The sequence below is a fragment of the Sorex fumeus genome, unplaced genomic scaffold (assembly GCF_029834395.1).
Source record: "Sorex fumeus unplaced genomic scaffold, SorFum_2.1 ptg000098l, whole genome shotgun sequence".
NCBI classification, from domain to species: Eukaryota; Metazoa; Chordata; class Mammalia; order Eulipotyphla; family Soricidae; genus Sorex; species Sorex fumeus.
This window is the reverse complement of record NW_026606155.1, coordinates 82,093,541-82,115,726: the sequence shown is the minus strand read 5'-3', so window position 1 is coordinate 82,115,726 and position 22,186 is coordinate 82,093,541. Positions and strand designations below refer to the sequence as shown.

Sequence of the window (22,186 nt, the reverse complement as noted above, 5' to 3'; positions counted from 1 at the left end):
CTATCTGTTCTATGTAGCTTATCCACATAACTGCAGAAATCTGTTGACAGAGCTCTTTACTGGGCAAAGTTAATCTTGGAACAAGAACATGGGGAAAGAAATTAATTAAGTAGGCCATCCTCAACGGAAGAACTGATGAAAACCTTTTCCCTCTACAACTCCAGCTGCCTCCTCTGTGCAGACTTCAGATACCACTTGCCTTCTTTTGTCTGAGGATATTTCTTAAGTTAGTGGGGTAACATGTCTTCTGTATCAAGCGTCAGAGATGGAAAGAGGAAGCTTCTTAGCCGCCACAACATGTCTCTGCTCAGTATCTTGGGTAGTATGTTGACAAGGAAATCCGGATTTATAAAACTTATATGGAAAATCAAGTAGCCAAGCAGTCTGATGAAAAAGAGGGTGGTGAAAAAGAGATAGCGAAAAATCCTGAAAAGAGAAAGCCAAGAAACTGTTAACCAAGGTTTGGGAGTTTGGGACAAAATGGCAAATCAAACCCAAATGCATGTCCAACTCCATCTTGTGATACAAAGTCCAAATAATTGTGATCTCCACCCTCACAATCCCTTTTACAAAAATCCCCATTTGCCTTTGTAAATCACTTAGACAGTGCTCTGCTATCCACCCTCATCCTTCCTCCTTTTTGCTCCCCTTTCTTATAGTGTACATCACCACCTGAGAGTCTAGTGTGTTTATTTATTTCTTTAGCCACACCTGGTGATGCTCAGGGATAACTGCTGGCTCCGCACTCAGAAATCACTCCTGGCAGTGCTCACAAGGATTTATAGTATGCTGGGAATCAAACCAGGGCAGCCATGTACAAGACAAATGCTCTCCCCACTGGACTATCTCCAATGTTTATTTATTTATTTTGAAAGTTTCCAAGTTGGTTGCACTAGCAGGATTTATGTTTTTGTAGGTAGGTCCATCTCCTTTCCAACACTTGATCACATGAGATTTTATATTTTTTATAGTTTAAGTAATAGTTACGTTATCTTTGTATTTAGGTAATATATAAATTAATGTATTTAGGTAATATACAAAATTCAGTGTTGAAGCTTATTGTCTAGAGTTACTGCATCCCACCAAAGTGCCCAGGATTCTCCACAACTCTCCTTGAATCACTTCTGATTCAGTTTGTATTTCTCCCACTTATCCCCCTTTGTTTGTTGATTGAAAGTTATGATTCTTGAATATAAGTTACTGTACCATCACTAAAGTGCCAAAGACTGTCCACTAATGCCGTTGTGCTATTTCTGGTCTGTTTCATTCCCTCCCCTAATGATAATCCAGTGCCCAGAGTTTATCAGTTGGTTTTGTCTATACCTTTGATTTCTCTATATGCCACAGATATATTAGATCGTATGGTATTCGTCTTTCTCTCTCTTATTTTTACCAACATAACACCCTCCTATTTAACCCAAGTTTTCATAAACTACAGGATTTCATATTTTCTTGTGACTGCATAGTATTCCATTATGCATACAAACCATGACTCTTTATCTGTTCCTCTATTGTTGGGCACTTGAGTTGTTTCAATATGTTGGCTATTGCACTAATAACTTTAGATTTAAAAAACTTAACCAGCCAAATAGATGTAAAGTATTAACTTGTTATGGCCTTAATTTATATTTCCCTTAAGAGCAGATGCTGAGTATCTGTTTATAGAATATTGGCCTCATGTGTTTTCTCTTGTCCATTTATTAGTTTTTAAACTTTTCTTATTAATTGGGAAGTATTTTTCATGTAATTTTTACCAATCCTTTTACCAATATTGTTTTTATTTTGAATATCTTCCTATAGGCTTTATAACTTTTGCTGTATCTGAGGTATTGAAGAACAAAAACTAATCATATAAAGTCTAGTTTATCTACCTTTTCATTAATTAGAATTAGTACTTTTTGTATCCTAAAGGATTATTTCTTATCAATATCTAAAAGACATTTCTATTTTCTATGAGTTTGTAATAGTTTGTAGATATCCTTAAATTCTCCGCTCCTCCTCCCTTCAAGAGCTGCCCCTCTATGGGAATGGGTACTGGACTTGCTGACTTGCTGCTATAGCATAGAACAACTGAAATGACAGTGACTTCCTGGATGACACTTTAAAGGCATTGCATATCCTCAGGAGAAGGACAGGTATTGTGTTAAGAGGAGACATCAGCATCCCTTTGGAGAGGGTCACATAAGGAGGAAGAAGGAGCTGAATTCTGCTTAATTATCAGCAAAAACTTACCAAAAATATGAGTCAGTTATCTTGAATACAGGTGGGTGAGCCCCAGCCACACCTTCAAAGACTGTGGTGTTGGCCAACACTATAACTATAATTTTATAGTAGTTCTTTGTGTGTGTGTGGGGGGGGGAGTATTGGGAGGGGGCAGGGCACATCTGGCACATAAGCTCAAGGGCTTATTCCTGGCTCTATGCTCAGTGATCAATCCTTCCCGAGCTTGGGAAGATCATATGTGGTCTTTACCCACTGTCACTGTTCTCTCTCTCTCTCTCTCTTTACCCACTGTCACTGTTCTCTCTCTCTCTCTCTCTCTCTCTCTCTCTCTCTCTCTCTCTCTCTCTCTCTCTCCCCCTCTCCCTCTCTTGCTCGCTTCCCCCCCATCCCTCTCCCTCTTCCTTTCCCTTTCCCTGTCCCTGTCCCTGTCCCTCTCCAGATTTGATTTTGGTGACAGAAATCAAAAATCCATTCTAATTCAGCATCTTGTTTATATTGCAATCAGAAGTCTTTTACTTCTTTTAATTGAAAAAAAGTCTTTCCAACATGCTGCTTGAGCATGTATTTCTGAAGAGATTTTGAGATGACATTTCCAGAGACCATTTTAGGAATAACCCATCTTACCTCTTGGGTCAGGCCCAATATACCCATGTCCCACAGGAAGTTGGGGATGAAAAAGAGGGAAAACATTTGTAATTTGATGTGATGATATAGACTAGCATATCTTTGTCAGGTTCCCTACAGTATACCAACTCCTTTTAAGATAAGTAGTTTTTATCCTAGGTGTACACGTTAATTCCATGCTGCACACTGGAGCAAAAGAAGAGGTGAAGGCAGCCTGAGAGTTCATAGGAAATTCTGTTGGTTGCTTCATGAACATTGTATTCATGAAACGGTGTTCATGAAACAACCCTGAACAAAATATGTAGTAATTAACATATATGGTTTGAAAGGCAACCCCCTTAAGCAAATTTTCAACTGAGTTCACCTTTAAACACTAATAATTTTGTTAACCATTTTGTTGGAGTTCTTATAAATCGAGTGATAGCACAGCGGTAGGGTGTTTGCCTTGCATCCAGCCAAAATGGCCGACCCGAGTTCGATTCCTCTGCCCCTCTCGGAGAGTCCGGCAAGCTACCGAGAGTATCTTGCCCGCATGGCAGAGCCTGGCAAGCTCTCCATGATGTATTCGATATGCCAAACACAGTAACAACAAAAGTCTCCAATGGAGATGTTACTGGGCCCACTCGAGCAAATCGATGAACAACGGGAGGACAGTGACAGTGACAGTGACTTCAGACTACATTGAATATATTTCTCTATGCCTTCTTAAACAGGTTATTATGAACATAATTTTACCTTTTCTTGAAAATGTGGGGATTTCATGAAAAACAGTTTTACTTTGCTGTCACAAGTCCCTTAGAATTCCACACTCAGTTGTTTGAATCTTGAGTTATTACTCAGTTTAACACTTCTTGGTTCACGGGTTTTATTATGCACTGTTACTATTAGGGACTATATTTTATTCTTCATCATTATTTTCTACTTTTAAAATCTGCTATTAAGCAATTAAATTCTTGCATCTGGAATTCTATACCATTTAGTTATTTTATGTTATTTTGTTTTCATGCTAGACAGATAATATGTTAATATTTAACAAGATTGGGTATTGGACTGTGTCACATAATAATGTGAAAACCCAGTGATCTTACTATGAACCACCAAAGAGTATCACCCATTTCTAATCTCTGATGTTATTGGCTAACAAAATACCCATATACATGCATATTTTATAAATGCATATTTAAATCTTTATAAGGATTCAATATAAGATTTGCCACATCTACCTTAGATGATAAGATTTTATTTCTGTTAACTACTAGACTTTTAACTAGTAGTTACAAGTTAACTCTTTGACTTCTAACACTGGAAAATTGAGGGTCAGGAATTCGTTCTGAGCATATAACGTGTATGTATGAGTTTAGGTTTGATCCCAGGTGATACATAGTGCCTAGACCACCACCGAGTACCGCCTCCACAATAAAAATAGGTAAATTTGAAATTAGTGATTTTCTTTACATAAAATACCATTACATGGCCCCCTGGCGCCGTGTAATCCCATCAGCGGCCAAGACTCAGAGACTATAAAATCCAGATCCCGGACGACAACAGTGCAGTCTCTGCCCCGGCGCCTGGGTGTTCCTTCCCGGAGTCCCTTGGAGGGGAGCGGGTTGAGCTTTCCTCCCCGCCCCGGCCAGGGCTACGGCAGCCAAAGACCTCCAGGACCAGCCACCACCATGCTGAGACCACTCTCCGCACACATGAAGGTACTGGCAGAGGGACAAAGCCACGCGGGTTCCGGGGCCGAGACCTCCAAGCCTACTCGAATTGGAGTTGAGCATCTTCCACCCAGATCCTCCAAATTCCAGTAGGCGGGGGTCACACCCACTACCTGGCCCCCTGGCGCCGTGTAATCCCATCAGCGGCCAAGACTCAGAGACTATAAAATCCAGATCCCGGAACCGCGCGGCCGCAAATGCGGCCGCGCGACATCTTATTATCTCATTCCTACTTTGGACAAACTTGCAGGCTATCGAATGTAGCCTGCCCACAGGGCAGAGTCTGGCAAACTCCCCGTGGCCTACCAAATATGCCAAATACCAGTAACACTGATGGGTCTCATTCTCCTAAAAAGCCGTGAATATAATCTCAGGGCTAGGATGAAAGAGACGTTACTGGGGCCTGCTCGAGGCAATCGACGATTAACAAGATGATGAAATGAAATGAAAAAAAAACATAAAAAATCATAACCTACAACTGATGTGTATAGTCACTGTGTATCACTGTCAATTTTACTGAGTGTTTAAGTATATATACAAAGTTATCTTTGTCTAGATTTTGTTGTTTGCTAGGATAGGTTTAAGTAAGCTAAGTAGGACTCTCAGTTTTATTTACCTTATAAAGAACAGTGTTGTCTTCTTCAGAAGAGACTTATTCTAGGAGAGAAAGGACATTAATAAATGATTTATTGGAGCTATAATTACTGCTAATTGTTCAACATAAGACAATAGTTAAATGTGATATTTATATAAAAATAGTTTTCATCTATATATGACATTTTCAAAGACATACATACCTATGCATATATTTTTATATTAATTTTTATGTATATATGAATAAACTAGCAAAGAGAAAGGTTAAGTTTTTATATTGTAAAGATCACATGACTGGTAAGAGGCAGGAACCAGCCCTGTAACTTAAGTGCTACAGACACAAATTCTGGGTTCTCTTGAATATACCATTACTTTATACTTAGCCAGTGATTATTAGAGAAAGCAGGTGATAAAAACCACACATATATTCTAAGATGTAAGTTCTAAAAGCTATAAAAACTCAAAAAATGAGGATTTGGCTTCTATTTCTGTGATATACCTCTTCCAAACTAGTTTCTCAATTATTTCATTTTTGTTTTGACCTCTTTGTGAGATAAAAAATAGGAATTATGATCACATTAGAAAACCGTGGAAATGATATAGCTCAAGTGAGATTCAGTAGCATGCCAGCTGTAAAAATTCTTTGAATATCACAGGCTATTGAACCATCATGAAGTTCTGATAATAAGGATGAAAGCAATTTTGTTTTCTTGGTGGCTTTATTGGGGAGTGTTTTGCTCCAATTGGAGCATTACCTGTGGTGCTCAGGGCTTACTCTTGGCTCTGTGATCAGGGATCATATCTGGATGTGCTCAGGGGACATATGTGGTGGTGGATATAGAATACATGTGTAAGGCGTATTCAATACCCACCGTACAATTGCTCTGCCCCTAGTTTTGTTTTTCTTTCGATAGTTGGTCAAAAGCAACAAGTTACTTCTCTAAGGATAAATGTAGGACCTTTTTATTGGGGGAGGGGAATACCTAGTGGTGCTCAGGGCTTATTCGTAGTTCTGTGTTCAGGAATCATTTCTATGCCAAGTTGACTGCATGCAAGGCAAGTGGCACTGAACTTTGCCCTCTAGATATAGATTATCAGGCTTGGGTCTAGAGAAGCAGAATCCAGTTGATTTCAGTTTTATTTGCCTAGTGGAATAGGGGCTAGGATAGCTTTCTCATAACAATAAGAACCATGGTTACTGATAGATGTTGTATAACATAGTTCCAAACATCTGGATGACCATAAAAACTATAGTTGGTTGTTGATAATTGCTTTTAAGAAAGATATGGATTCTTTCTTCTGAGATTATATGGACCATTTACCTTAACAAGGTAAAATTTCTGGTGAATGTCAATCCAGATTCTAAAGGCAATATAAATGGAAAAATTGTAATCCAATACAATTGCTATCTTTTAGCACATCTACTTGTTGCCATATGGTACCAACTGTATCAAGAGGTCTAGCGCTTTACATCCAATTAAGTTTCCTCCAAACCTTTGCATATATGCTGGAGATATTATGATATTAAACATGAACCAACACCTATGTGTACCATAAAGGAACAATGGCTTCCTATATTTTAACTTATGAACCAATTCTGACTACATGGTGGTTGATGCCAAGATCTTCTGTTCTATGAAAGATTATGGACCATTTTGAGGTCATTGGAAACAAATAGTATACTGTGATTGCAGTAGATGAGATAAATGGTGTATGGGACATGTTATGACCCTCTCTCCTTTGAGTGTAGCTCATTAATGTTTGTTCTTGCCACCATTCTCTTTGGTCTTTTCACTTGAGAACATGTCCTTTGCATGGCAATAAGAAAGGGTTGACAATTGTTCCTTGGAATCCTCTGTTTAAGATAGGAGTGAATTGGAATTATATCTAATACTTTTCTTGGAAAATGCACATGGAAGACAGGTATTTGGTTGATTTTGAAACACTTTTGGGAAGCAAAGACACTGAAAGACGCTAACATGAATTGGAGAGCTTACCTTATTGTTTTTGCTGTTATTTTGTATGTTTCTTGCAGTTTCTATACTTAAGACTTTTGATCTATGAAGAAAATAACCAGGATAGGGGTTGAATAAATTTCACATTCATGATACATGAATTCATAATGCATGAATACTTAAAATACTTTTATATTTAAAAGCTACACTGTTCAATAGGGACAAAAGCTATACTGTCCCCTGTTGAAACTATCTCCTGGCTGAATGTAGCTCTTCATTAAAATGGAAAATTTCAGTTCACATTAGCCATCTAAGGCTAATTGCTACCTAATATATAGCACAGAAACTTTGACTTGCAACCCTGATCTAGAATCTTATCAGTCAAGCCACATCTAATGCTCAAGAAATATGTTGGGGGTAATGATGGGTGAATTACCTTTAGGGAGATCTCAGAGCTCTCACCTTTAGGGGTGAGGACTTGCAAGTTCTGGTACCTTTGTTCCAGGCCACAGAGTTCTAGTTAGAGGCTTTATGCAGTTTGGGTCTCTTTTTCCTTGCTCCCAAGGTTCTAAAAATATTTAATAAATAGAAATACTTCTTGGCTGAATTGTGATTTGACTTAAAGAAGGGTCAAAATGTGTTAATCAGGTTTTTGGTTCGGTTTTTCCACCATTTATTTTTGACAAACTTCGGAAGCACTTGGGGGGGGAAGAACTTTCCTATAATTTATCATTTCTATTTTTAGTTTAATTTAGTGTGTAGTTCTGAGTTCATAATCTGATTACTTTAATGTATGTCTAGAGATTGGTTTAACCTCTGTCTCATATGATTATTTTGTGTATTTTGGAGGAGCGAGGATGGTATTAGTTTTAAGGTATTTTTAAAGGTTCATATTGCAAATACTTATAAAGAATAATTGCCTGATGACTCTTTTTAAAAGCATGTTCTTACTCAATATAAATCCAAATAATCTGTGTAAAAATTATGAAGGGAGATAGTTGTTTCTGCAGACTTATAAAAAAGATGGAGAGTTCTTCCCAGCCCAAGTCAGTTAACCTGTCAGTATTCGAACCCAGGACTTGGCTTTCTCCGAGCATGTGCCCCAGGCGTCCTCTAGGACCCTGGGCTGCTCGGAATCCCTGAGCCTCTTCCTGTTCTTCCTGAACACCATGCGGGTCTTCTCCCCCCTCTCAGCTGATACCAGCCCCACACACAAGGTACCCGTGGGGGCGTGTCCTCTTCAGAAGTGGGCGTGTCTTCTGTAGAAGTGGGCATCGCATAATTTTAGGCAGGTGAATGCTCAGGCGCCTGCAGATGGTTTATCAGTACCCAGCAATCTTGTGTAAAATCTCAGTCTCCATACCTCCACACCGACATGAAGAAACAATGCAAATCCCCACCATGTGGGGAGGATGATGAAAAGACTCTAGAAGCCTCAGTAGGTGCTACTCACCTAAAGGACCTCTCTGAGAAAGAATTCAGATATGAAGTAATGAAGATGTTCAATGAACTCAATGAAACAGTGAGACAGATATCCAGTAACATGACTGAAAAAATAGAGAAATTAAGGGAAGAAATGAGAGCAGAAATTGGAAAGCTACGCACAGAAATGTCACGAATAAAAGATTCCATAGATGAAATAAAAAACTCACTCTGTGCCCTCAACAGTAGAATGACCATAGCTGAAGACTGAATCAGAGACTGGACGATCAGCTGCACCAAGTCAGCAGGCAACAACAAGCAATGGCAAGAGACCTCAAAATAGCTCTAGAACAAATCAGAGTCCTAGGAGATAATTCCAAGACGAACAACATTAGGATCATGGGACTACCAGAAGGTCAGGGAAACAATCCCAATCAAAAAGCCACGGTTAAAGAAATCATTGCTGAAAAATTCCCAGAGCTCCACAATGAAGCCATTCAGATTCAAGGAGCCCAAAGGGTGCCAGCTAAAAGAGACCCTAACAAAAACACTCCAAGACATATCATAGTTAGAATGATTGATGCCACTGATAGAGACACAATACTGCAAGTAGCAAGGGCAAAGAAGGAAATCACATACAAAGGAGCACCCCTTAGAGTCACAGCAGACCTATCATAGGAAATCCTCCAAGACCGAAGGCAATGGTTGGATATAGTGAAAAAACTCACTGAAATGAATGCTTCACCAAGAAAACTCTATCCGACTAAACTCTTACTCAAACTCGACGGAACTGTACATTATTTTCTACATGAATAGAAGTTCAGGAACTTCATAGACTCAAAACCACTAGAAGAAGGGCTAAAGGGGCTACTATAAGACAAGACAAACCCTATAAGCACAACAGATCCTTAGAGAAAGATGACACAAAAACCCATAACAATAATCTCTCTCAACATCAATGGTCTAAATTCACCAATTAAGAGACATAGAGCGGCAAAATGGATTCAGAGACAGAACCCAACATTCCGCTGCCTATAAGAAATTCATCTGAACAGTCAGAGCAAACACAGACTCAAAGTTAAAGGATGGAAAAAAATCCTGCAAGCAAACAGCTCCCTTAAAAAAAGATGGGGTGGCCATACTAGTATCTGAAAACATAAATTTTAGGTTGAAAAAGATTAGAAGGGACAGTAAAGGCTATTTTCTCTTCATCAAAGGATATGTACAGCAGGAAGAAATCACATTCTTAAATATATATGCACCTAAATATATATGAGGGAACAGCTAAATATTTAAAACAACTGCTAACGTATTTTAAGGATATTGCTAGCAACACAATAGTAGCCGAAGACTTCAATATCGCCTTATCACCTCTGGATAGATCAACAAGAACAAAACTCAGCAAGGACACATTGGCTTTGAAGGAAGAAATTGAAGAGAGAAGGCTTATAGACCTATACAGGGCTTTATACCCCCCAAAGAAAGAATACACACATTCTTTTCCAGTGCACACAGAACATTTTTCAAAATAGACCATGTGCTAGGACACAAAACATACCTCAATAGAATTAGGAAGATAGAAATAGTATCAACATCTTTTCAGACCACGATGTACTGAGAATCGAAGTGAATCATACACAGACACAGAAAACCAAATCAGACACCTAAAAATTTAATAACTCAATGTTGAACAATGAGTGGGTCTGGAAGGAAGTCAAAGACGAAATCAAAAGATACCTGGAAACAAATCAGAATGAGGACACAAACTACCAAAACCTATGGGATTCAGCTAAAGCCATGTTAAGGGGAAATTTATAGCTCTGTGAGCATTTCAGGAAGGAAAAAAGGGCCCACATAGACAACTTGACCTCACAGCTCAAGATCTTAGAAAAGGACCATCAAAAGGAGCCCAAACCAGGCAGAAGGAAAGAGATCATAAAACTTAGAGCAGAAATCAACAACATGGAAACCAAAAAAAAAAAAAATGAAAGATCAATGAAACCAAGATCTGGTTCTTCGAGAAAATAAACAAGATAGATAAACCACTAGCAAGACTCACAAAGAAAGAGAGAGAGAGCAAACTGTAATAAACTGAATCAGAAATGAGAAGGGGGATATCACAACAGAAACTAACGAAATTCAAAAGATCATCAGAGACTACTTTGAAAGTCTGTATGCCATGAAACAAGAGAACCTGGAAGAAATGGATAAATTCCTGGAATACTATAATCTCCCATGGCTGAATCAAGAAGATCTAGAGTCCCTGAATAGTCCTATTAACATCAAGGAAATTGAAACTGTAAGCAAAAGTCTTACCCAAAATAAAGCCCATGTCCAGATGGATTCACTAGAATTTTTCCAAACATTTAAAGAGGACCTATTGCCAGTTCTTCTCAAGATTTTCCAGGAAATTGAAGAAACAGAAACTCTCCCAAACAGTTTCTATGAAGCCCATATCTCTCTAATACCAAAAGGAAACAAAGACACCACAATAAAAAAAAAACCACAGGCTGATATCCCAAATGAACACGGCGTGAAGATTCTTAACAAAATATTAGCAAAGATAATTCAGCAACTCATTAAAAAGATCATACACCATGACCAAGTGGGATTCATCCTGGAGAGGCAAGGATGGTTTAATGTTCAAAAATAGATCAACATAATCCATCGTATCAACAAAAGAAAAGATAAAAACCATATGATCATATCAATAGATGCAGAGAAAACATTTGACAAGATCCAGCTCCCGTTTATGATGAAAACCCTCACCAAAATAGGTATAGAGGGGACTTTCCTCAATATAGTTAAAGCCATCTACCACAAGCCTACAGCAAGATCATCTTCAATGGGGAAAAACTGAGAGCCTTCCCTCTAAGATTAGGGACAAGACAAGGATGCCCACTCACTCCACTGCTGTTTAATGTATTGCTTGAAGTACTTGCAGTAATGGTTAGGCAAGAAAAAGATATTAAGGGCATTCAGATAGAAAAAGAAGAAATCAAGCTCTCACTATTTGCAGATGATATGATACTATACCTAGAGAACCCTATAACCTCTACCAAGAAACTCTTAGAAACAATAGACTTCTATAGTAAAGTTGCAGGCTATAAAATCAATACCCAAAAGTCCATACACAAACAGTGTATGGGCTTTCCTATACACAAACAGTGAGAGAGAAGAAAGTGACATGAAAAAAACAATCCCGTTCACAATTGTGCCCCAAACAATCAAGTATCTAGGATCAGCTTAACTAAGGGAGTAAAGGATCTGTACAAAGAAAACTACAAAACACTACTTCAGGAAATAAAAGAGGACATGAGAAAATGGAAAGATATCCCCTGCTCATGGATCGGGAGAATTAACATTGTCAAAATGGCAATACTTCCCAAAGCATTGTATAAATTCAATGCGATCCCTATAAGGATACCCATGATATTTTTCAAAGAAATGGAGCAAACACTCCTGAAATTCATATGGAAAAATAAGCCCCCACGAATAGCTAAAGCAATCACTGGGAAAAAGAAAATGGGAGGAATCAACCTCCTGAACTTTAAACTTTACTACAAAGTAGTAATAATTAAAACAGCATGGTACTGGAACAAAGACAGAAGAAATCCGAATGGCTAAAAGGCACATGAGAAAATGCTCTACATCACTAATCATCAGGGAGATGCAGATCAAAACAACAATGAGATATCATCTTACACCACAGAGACTGGCCCACATCCAAATGAAGAATAGCAACCAGTGTTGGCTCGGATGTGGTGAGAAAGGGACCCTCCTTCACTGCTGGTGGGAATGCTGACTGTTTCAGCCCTTTTGGAAAACAGTATGGACGATTCTCCAAAATTAGAAATTGATCTTTCATTTGACCTAGCAATAGGTCAATAGGTTCACAAAATTGTGAACGGGATTATTTTTTTCATGTCACTTTCTTCTCTCTCACTGTTTGTGTATAGGAAAGCCATGGACTTTTGGGTATTGATTTTATAGCCTGCAACTTTACTATAGAAGTCTATTGTTTCTAAGAGTTTCTTGGTAGAGGTTATAGGGTTCTCTAGTACTACACAATGGAGTACTAGGTATCTGTTTGAAAAGATGAAGTTATGAAATTTACATACAATCAGTACTACATGGAAAGTATCATGCTAAGTGAAATGAGTCAGAAAGAGAAGCACAGACATAGAAAGACTGTATTCATCTGGGGAACAATAAAGTAACAAAATAGCAGACTAACACACAAGAATATCCGAGATAAGTACCAGGAGGTTTACTCCATGTCTTGGAGACCAGCCAAACATGCTAGGGGAAAAGGCAGCTCAGATAGAGAAGGGAGCACCAAATAAAGGATATTGGGAGGATCCCCCCCCGCCAAGATGGGAGATGTATGCTGAAAGTAGACTATGGACCGAACATGATTGCCACTCAATGGCTCTTTTGCAAACCACAGCACCCAAAAGGAGAGAGAGAACAAAAGGGAATGCCCTGCCACAGAGGCAGGGTGGGATGGGAAGATGGGGGAGTGGGAGGAATACTGGGATCATTGGTGGTGGAGAATGGGCACTAGTGGAGGGATAGGTACTTTATCATTATATAATTGAAACCCAAGCACAAAAATTTGTAAGTCTACAACTGTACCTCATGGTGTTTCACTAATAAAAATTAAAAAAAAATAAAGCATCAGATGGAAATTTGGATAAATGCATCGAAACAAAGAGCATCCAGTATCTGTATAAATATTGAATGCACTTTTCTTGATGGTTCTTAAATATTATTTAAAAAAAATAAAGCAACATAAACTAAAAAGAAATAGAGGATGGAGAAACACCTGAAATTTTTTTGATGAGGTATATCTAATAAATGATTTTGATTATTTTAAGCCCTACTTGGCTGACCATGCAGTGCCAACAACATCAAACCTGGGCATTCCGCATAAAGAGCACACAGTCAGCCTGTTGAGCTCTTTCACTGACACACTATTTGGATTTTAAAGTTGGTGTATTTTATGGGGCTTTAACCAAATTGTTTGCAGAAAGAAAGATATGATGGGAGCCTATCAATTCCAGATAGGAATTGGTCAGAGAAAACCTTTGTTCTGACCAGGCTGAGATGGTGTTACCACTCAAACCAGGATGTTCTTTTCTTTGCCAACGCTCACACTTCTTTCTCAAGGAATCGAGTCTCTAGTTCTTCTTCTATTTTCTTCAAAGTTTCCTGGTACTTCTTCAAAGAGACATAAAAATGACCCCTTAATAATTAGAAACTTTATGCTTTTTAAATCATAACAAACACTTCTTATTTAATTGCAACATGCCACTTTGGTATAACAACTACCTCTTTCTCTATTCCTAGAACCCCAACCTGCACTTTCTGATCTCTTACATTACCAGGCATCATCATTAGGTGGGGCCCTGTGGATACTTGGGGGTATACATAGAAAAAGTATGTTAAATTTAAATTTCATGTTAAATTTCAGAACACAGAATTTAGGTACACAAGGGAACTGTTAGAGTGATAATGAAGGTTGAGTGACTAAGACCTTGAAGTCTCTTTGGTTCCACTTGCAGAGTAAAAATGATTCTAGACAGAAGTCTTTAAAAATCTGGTTCTGTCTTCTCTTGCACCTTATCAAATGCTTTGCTTATTGCTGTACTGAGAGAAGCTGTACCTTTATGCAGAGAGCCTGATCTTCACAGAGCTGGGCCACAAATGCATAGTCTTCCATTACCTGGGAAGTCAAGGTTCAGTCTTAAGTTTTTCTCAGAAAGTTTCTATAAGAACAAGCAATATGTTGTTTTCTCCTACTTCTAGAAGCCTAAATATGATTTTAGAATCATTCTAAGTTTGTGTTTGCTGTGCACATGACTTCATCTCATTTTATGAAGGTAAATAAGCCATATTTTCTGTCCCAAGTGAGAATTATTTGAGGGCAGTTGGTAGAAGAATAGAAACTAACTTGTGACTGATATAAATTATAAAATATATCTTTGCTAAAAAATGTTAAAGATGACAATGTAGGGGATTCTACTTTCTTTGCTTCCGTCCAGAGCCCCATAAATGATCTTGGGTCTGGAACCTAATTATAATTCAGTGATTTACAGAAATGTATTAAATATTCTGATTGAGGACCACATTTCTTTTCCTTTGGAGAAGTGACATTGAAGTTACTGTTGTTACCTTGCTCAACTCCTTCTCTCGATCTGCACAGGAAGCTTCCAGTTGTTGTAACTTAGCCTGTAAAAGGGAAGGAGACTCCCAAAAATTTATTAAGTCAAAACAGTATAGGATTTCAGTCTGGTATCAGCTCAAAAATGCTCAAAGATAACCTCATAGTTGATTGCAATGTATCAGGTATAATACCACGTGTCTTCTGTAGGGTTTGGACCACTCCTAGCAATGCTCAGTCTTACAGTGCAGTGCTGCTTAGATTCAATGGTGCCATAAATTCATGAGGTCCCACGCATGAAACCCAATATTTTCTTACACATGCTTTACCATTTGAGCTACCTCCCCTACCTCTAAGATATCTTTTTGATGATGAAAACACACCATCTACTGTCCTTTTTAACGACTGGATAAAACTGTTCTTTATTTTGGTGGGGGAAATTGGGGAATATTTCTAGATCTATAATTGGGGGTTGCTCTCCTGATCTCCCGTTATGGTCAGGGAACCATGCAAGGATTGAACCAGAGTCAGCTGAATGCAAGACAAACTTATCCTACAGTGAATCTGTTCCTTCGCAAGCTTGACACTTCCACATTTATCAGTGCTTCTTTTTTACTTCTAAATTTTGATTCTTACCTTTGTTGTGACTTAGCTATTTTTCTTAGAAAAAATCCTGGAAACTTTATTTTTTTTCTTTTATATTTGTAGCTTACTCCATTATTCCTCCCTGTGTTCCTTTACCTCTATATTTCCTGTCTTAAACATCTGATGAAAGACTATTCTATATTGACCACTATGTGAACAGATGAGGTTAGTTTCATAGGACTACTGAGAATTCGGTTGTCAACAGGTTTGATAATCTCCCTGCTTCATAGAACCAACATTCTAGTTGGGAGACATAATCAATTAATCAACCTGAGGATGATAAGTGCAGTGAAGGAAATGAAAAAGGCAATGTGATGAGAATCAGAGCTATGAAAAAATCTAAATAATAACTATTACCTAAGATAAGAAAATATGAAAGAAATTATCCCTAGATTACACAAGGCCCCATGTTGTGAAAGAGCACAAACTTGGTAAATGAGGAAGTTATGTGACTGGAGTGTAAAGGAGACTGATAAGTAGACAAAACGTATTCTGGAAAGGTAGATATAGATGAGCCTATGAGTCTTAGTGTTTCTGAGAAGAGTTTGTTCTTTATTATAAATGTAGGGAGAGGTTTGAAAAGAGAGTTTTAATAGCAAAAACACAATTTGCCTTGTATTTATTTATTTATTTATTTATTTTTGCCTTGTATTTTTTAAAAGAGTTTTTCATCCGTGGAAAGTAGATTAAGAATTGAAAAAAAGGACTAGTTAAGAAGCTACAGGTTGAAAAGTTATATAGGCTTGCAAAAAGAGTAGGGGTTATAGTCTTAGAATAGTCTTGGAAGAATGAATTGGAGGCATCTAGGATATTCTTAGAGGTAAGTCATACATGGTCAATTTTTTCTTCTGTGCTTTTCACCTCTGTTGTTTCCACTTTCATCTAGATCCCATTATTTCACACTTTGACTTCTTAATGGTTCCTTTCTTTGCAGTAAATTACATGTAGAACCAGTCAAATGTGTTATGGGTTATACTTTCAAGACACTGGTCAGAATCATAAGATGAAGCAGGAACCTCATCAAACTGATGTGATTATCAGCATGTAAGAGCAGCAAAGTCTAAAAAACAATGATGGTTATTTCATAGAGAAGCTACCCCAAACCTTTATGTAACACGCAGAGGAACAGATGATTCAAAGGTTAATAAAACACATTGCAATTAGAGTGATTTTAGCCAGGAAAATAATAGTTACTGTTATTATAAAGGTCTGTGACTCTCTACAGTCAAATAAATAGCTCAGCCCACCTGACTATAACCAGATTAGGAAGATACTGTCACTGTTAAGATTCTGGAGTATTTCTTATTAGTAAAACCTGTTGTTGGCAGAAGGGATCTTAGAAGAAAATCAGTCCTTGACTACAGTTGTTTCATATACATTCTAGATTTCTTTATTTCCAGGTTGGTTTCCTGCATAAGCATGACCAAACAAGTCTCCTAGGTAACGTTGAACTTTGGTGTGTGTGTGTGTTGGCACCAATACTAGGATAGCAAAAAATAAAGGAGTGAGTCCCTATTCTTTCATGTTCTATTACTATTTTTGTCCATATATTCAGAAATTTCATTTTACACAGTAAATTGTGGGATTTAAAGAAATAGGAATAAAAATAAGACAAAGAAAAATACACACTGTACAGAAAGCATTATATAAGAATACTATGTGCTTTTGAATATAAAGAAATAAATGTATAATTTTTGTGTCTTAAATCAGATGAGGTTGTGGTCATAACCCTAATTTCTTAGGTCTGGAAAGCAAAGCTAACCGCTGTATGGCATCCTTAGGAGTTAGGTAAATCTAAGTACCTGAATTGATTAATCTGGATTGCATTCAAAGACAAGATGTGTAAATTACTTAGCATACAGAAGTAATAAATCCTAACTCTGCCTTTATAAATTTATATATGTGCTTCAGCCAGACTTTATAGTAATTATTTTAAGGGCCCAGAGAGATATTACAGTGGATAAGGCACTTGTCTTACATGCAGTCAATGTGGTTTTGATCCCCAGCATCTCATATGGTTGCCTGAGCACCAAAAGGAGTGATTCTGGAGTGCAAAGCCAGGAATAACCTAACCCCTGAGCATTGTCAGGTATAGCACTATAAACAAATAGACAAAATACATCACTTTACATCACTTTAAGATTGCGACTTGAAGGTTTAGCCATCCAAAAATATGTAAAGAATATTTTAACTGTGAGATTTTGTTCAATTATCAAACTGAAACTTGGAAAGATTTAACTGTCTAACTTTGGATACCACAATTTAAAAAGCTTCAATTATATATGCACTTGTGCATTTATATTCTTCTTTTCCTACTGAGGGAACTATATACATGGTGTTTTAGAAACAAATTCTTTCCAAAGGGCAGAGAATTCAACACTCAGCTGTCTAGGCTTATGCCTCGCTAGGGTCAAAACTATGAAGAATTTACTCCAACTTTGATGGTTGATTCCTTTGAAAGACTTGTTCCTGGCCACATAGCACAAATCCATTTAAAATTTCTTACCTTTGACTCTTCTGGTGTAATTTTTGAGATACCTTGTTCCCACTTAGTTGCCTTTTGTGATTTCCTTGTAAGCTACAGTTAAAAATAAAAATAGAATTCACATAAAAATATATCAAATCAAAATATAAAAGACAAAGAAATTGTCTGTGGGAACCCTGTAACTTGGAATTGATGAAAACTGCCATGAGATTTTTCCTTGGTGGATACTTGGTGACCCTGGAAACATCTTTATCCTAACCTCAATCTTTTTCTCACCAGTTTTACTACCAAACTGGAGTCTGTTTAAAGCAGGAACACTTCTCTGAACCTGTAATCTGTGCTGTGTTATTCAGGGCTGTAACCACGGCACAGAAAGTAGGACAATAATAGTAAGTTGGCTATATTATGAGCAAGAGTTGAGGTAGAAAAAATATGTCATCACCCGAGTTCGCCTGGCAAGCTCCCCGTGATGTATTCGATATGCCAAACACAGTAACAACAAAGTCTCCAATGGAGACGTTACTGGGCCCGCTTGAGCAAATCGATGATCAACGGGAGGGCCTTTACTTTTACCTTTATAAATCCTTGACAATAAGAAATTTTGAAAATATCTGTTTAAAGTAAATGAATTTTCACCATATATGGTGTATCAGTCACTTCGATAGTGTCTACTAGAATGCCTTTTCTGTGATAGAACAAAGAACCTATATGACCACAGAAGACTCCATACACTTCTTGCCCTGACACTTGTAGGGAAAATTGTGAATTTAGGTCAGGCATCTAGAGAGGGAAGCAGAGGAATATTGGCTCCCAAAAAGCCTTCTCAGAATCATAGTTATGTTCACTTTCCCTTCCTTGTCTCTTAAATGACAGACTGTGCATGAAGATCTGGATTTAGGATTATAAAGACCTCACCTACCTTTCTTTGAAGTTCTTCTATACTGTGGACCAGTGTCTCATTCTTCCTTTCCTATTTAGAGAAAAAACAGCCTGTAAGTGTAATCTGTACACCACCATCTCTAATCAATCGGTAGTTCTCCATTTCTTCCCAGTGATATTTTCTTGTATTAACTCTACAGAATAATGTTAGCTAAAGGTGAGTGGTTTGATTTCAGCCCATACACACTGCTAAACAGGGATTGAGATGTCCATACATTGTACCAAATATAACAAAAAAAAATACCTTTCCTCCACAATTCCCTTTCCATGCATGAACACATTATCCTGATTTTTAAGTTGACTATTCTTTGTATATTAAAATGAGAAATGAGCTTCTCGGTCTGTTGGTGAAGAACAGAATAAGAACTATAACTTTTCTAATGACTCTCACAGTTTCTTTCTTACAAGTCTAGCTGTTTCTTCTTCCAGCTCCTGCAAGGCTCTTTCCCTTTCTATGGTGGTCGAGTTCTCCTTCTCCCACTCCTCATCCTCTCCCAGGTTGCTGCTCTGGGTGATCTCACTTTCCAGCCTAGATGGGACAAACACACACTATGAGGAATTGGCAATCTCCAAAATGATAAAAACACACTGTAGCACTGTCGTCCTGTTGTTCATCGATTTGCTCGAGCAGGCACCAGTAACGTCTCTATTGTGAGACTCGTTACTCTTTTTGGCATATCGAACATGCCACGGGGATCTTGCCAGACTCTATTGTGCAGCCGGGATACTCACGGTAGCTTGCCGGGCTCTCCAACAGGGGCAGAGGAATCGAACCAGGGTCAGCTGCACGCAAGGCAAACGCCCTACCCGCTGTACTATCGCTCCAGCCCAATAAAACATACATATCCCTTTTATAGTACTTCTGATAACACTCAACATGAATATCAAGATGGAAACTCCTCTTTTATGGTTTCCTAGGCAGGAAAAGTAAGATTCACTTACAAATCAACAACCATAATAGCACACTGTCTTTTGGCAATTTGAAGCTTGCTCTATATTATTACAGAGTTTGGAGCACAAAGAAATGTCCAAAGAGGTAGTAAAACATGTTAGTTATACAAGGTAATGATCTCTAGAGCAAACAACCTAATTCAATTTTTGTCTCATCTTTTCCTTCTACTTCCTGTATATTAGGAACTTCCCTCATGAAATCTCAATCTTTACCTCTGAATCTCATCTTCTTTCTCATGGAGTGCCAGAAGTAGTTCTTGATTTGCTTCATCTATTTTTTGCATATCCCTTTCAAGGTCCATGTTCAGAATGTTAATGTTCTTCTTTGACTGGGCCAACCTTAAGATTTCCACTTTCCCTGACCTAGAGACACATCCCCACAAATGAACAAGGTTTCAGTTAAATATGAGCAGTGAAGTTTTGGATGGAGGGGCTATCTCGAAGACATATAATTCATTAACCTGACTTTTACTGGTAAACCATCTTTCCTTTTATACTCACAGGAAATCTTATTTTGTCATTTCACATCGCTTGACAAGTAAGATTGTTACACAGTTCTTACCACAAAAGCTACTCTCCCATCACCATCCTCTGACTGCCTTCCACTCAGGAAATCATTTTTCCTAATAATGCTTTATAGTATGTTTCAGCAATTCTCAGATTGGTTAGCAAGGGAGATGTTTCTCAGACTGTCTTGTCCAAAGTACCGAACAGAGTCATGAAGTAGAACCTCTGCTCTGATTCTTGGAGAGAATGGTTTCCTAGGCATTCCTAGACAAGTTGTTCATAAAATATATGCTTCAGCAGCAACACTCTTTTGAAGAAGTCTCCTTAGAGGTTCTCATATTTCCAGTGGTAGTCAAACTGGCATTGAGGGCCAGGGGGATTTACAAAGGTCATTTTTATTCAGTACTTTTCTAATGTATCTGGTATATACTTGACCCTGGCTTTCTATAGAGGCCAAAACAGGGATTTCCCAGCATGGTAAGGACTTTAATCTTTTTCTTCCTTCACTAACCTCAAAATTTTCTTCTCTGTTGCCTAATACAGAACTTGAGACTTTTACAGGAATCACTCCATTGAGAACACAGATATGGTGTGTGTGTGTGTACGTGTGTGTGTTTATGTAGGCATTAACTTACAGGTATACAAACATATTTTTGTAGTAAATTTTAATGAAGTAATGGCTGAATTTAAAGTTCAGGAATTGGTAGTTTTCAATATTTTTCATATATTAATTAATTCACTGATTTGTCTTTGAAATGGGACTTCTGTTGTGAGAAGAAATGAGATGTTTAGTAAAAGAAAATTCTGCTCTAGAAGGATGGCTTAGATAGAAAATTTATAGTAGTTATCACCTCCTAGGGAATGCCATACTTGGAGCAAAGGGCAATCAGAGATGGAAAAGAGTTGAGAAAGAAATAGAAATTGGAATATGAGGGAAAATAGCAATAACTGGCCTGCTTATATCACCCTTCCTACATGTGGCTGTGCATAATCATGGTTACTTACTCATAATCTAGTTGGTCTTCTGTGTGTTCTTCCATTGTAGGTTCCCTAAGATACCAGAAAAGAAGATTCTAATGAAATGGAAAATAAGTCCATTCACATATAAAATTAACTAGCCAAGAGTCAGAGAATACAACAATTACATGTTAGTTTCTTCCCTCCAACCCCTACAATTTGGCCACAACAAAACTCAACCGTTTTATTTTACTCATGATCTGGTTATGCCGCTGTAATAATACAAGGCAAGAAAGTTAAAAGTAGTCCAAATTGTTCCTAAGTTCTTTTCCATTCTAGTCTTAGCTGCTTTCTCTAAGGCTCTACAGACATGTATAAAGGTGCATAATAATTGTTCTGAAAACCAATCTCTGCTCTATGGAGACTTTGACTAAAACTCCAGACATTAAAGTAAAACTTTTAGTCTTCAATTAGTACTCAGTGAGACTAAGCAGAAGTAAATGATTTGTTTCCTTCTATCCCTTAGTTTCCTCTTTCTCTCTCTTTCTTCCATAAAGTATACCTCCCTTTTGATATGTACGGTCTTTCTGATTCTGCCCTAGTCAATTGGCATCTGAAGACTGCAGCTTCCCCACCGGAACCATCCAATAGAATCTCAAAGCCTTCCTATTGGTCATGAGTCAGTTGTTGACATAGAATGGGTGGGGCATCATGTCACAAAGCGGTGGGTGGCAACAGTTTTTCAATTTGTACAGAGTTCTGAGCTCAGCTGGATAATGGATTCATAGTCAAGCCTTCCTTTTGGCGGGCGAAGGTCAATGTATGGGATTTGGGGGCATATGTACAGATAAACCCTGTTTGTTGCTAGGCCGATTGAACTTCTTTACTGCCCAGTTGGTCCTAATTTGGAACCTTTATGTCCCATGGCCAGCAGTCTGACTATCACCCAGCAATCTAGTCTCATTTATTGATGGACATTGAAAGAAAACCTGTGTATGCTGGG

General features: G+C 37.9%; 1 protein-coding gene across 1 annotated transcript; it reads right to left on the bottom strand.

The window, feature by feature from the left end:
- Positions 1 to 227: 227 nt before the first annotated feature.
- On the bottom strand, positions 228 to 21,269 carry TMCO5A (transmembrane and coiled-coil domains 5A). Its single transcript, XM_056134374.1, has 11 exons — positions 21,232 to 21,269; positions 19,933 to 20,082; positions 19,174 to 19,297; positions 18,749 to 18,799; positions 17,851 to 17,922; positions 14,711 to 14,767; positions 14,202 to 14,261; positions 13,692 to 13,756; positions 7,154 to 7,214; positions 5,179 to 5,219; positions 228 to 426 (listed from the first exon to the last, which is right to left on the bottom strand). The coding sequence occupies exons 1-11, from the start codon at positions 21,264 to 21,266 to the stop codon at positions 228 to 230; spliced, it is 915 nt and encodes a 304-aa protein (XP_055990349.1). The 5' UTR covers positions 21,267 to 21,269.
- Between the last annotated feature and the right edge of the window lie 917 nt (positions 21,270 to 22,186).

Bases quoted from the DNA above. Each gene is read 5' to 3' on its own strand.
- TMCO5A (XM_056134374.1), bottom strand. From the start codon at position 21,266: ATGGAAGAACACACAGAAGACCAACTAGATTATGA. The intron at 14,768-17,850 runs GTAAGAAATTTT...TCCCTTTTACAG, and splicing joins TTACACCAGAAGAGTCAAAG to GCTAAGTTACAACAACTGGA. The intron at 7,215-13,691 runs GTGAGCGTTGGC...TTTTCTTCATAG, and splicing joins CGATTCCTTGAGAAAGAAGT to ATCAAAAGTCTTAAGTATAG.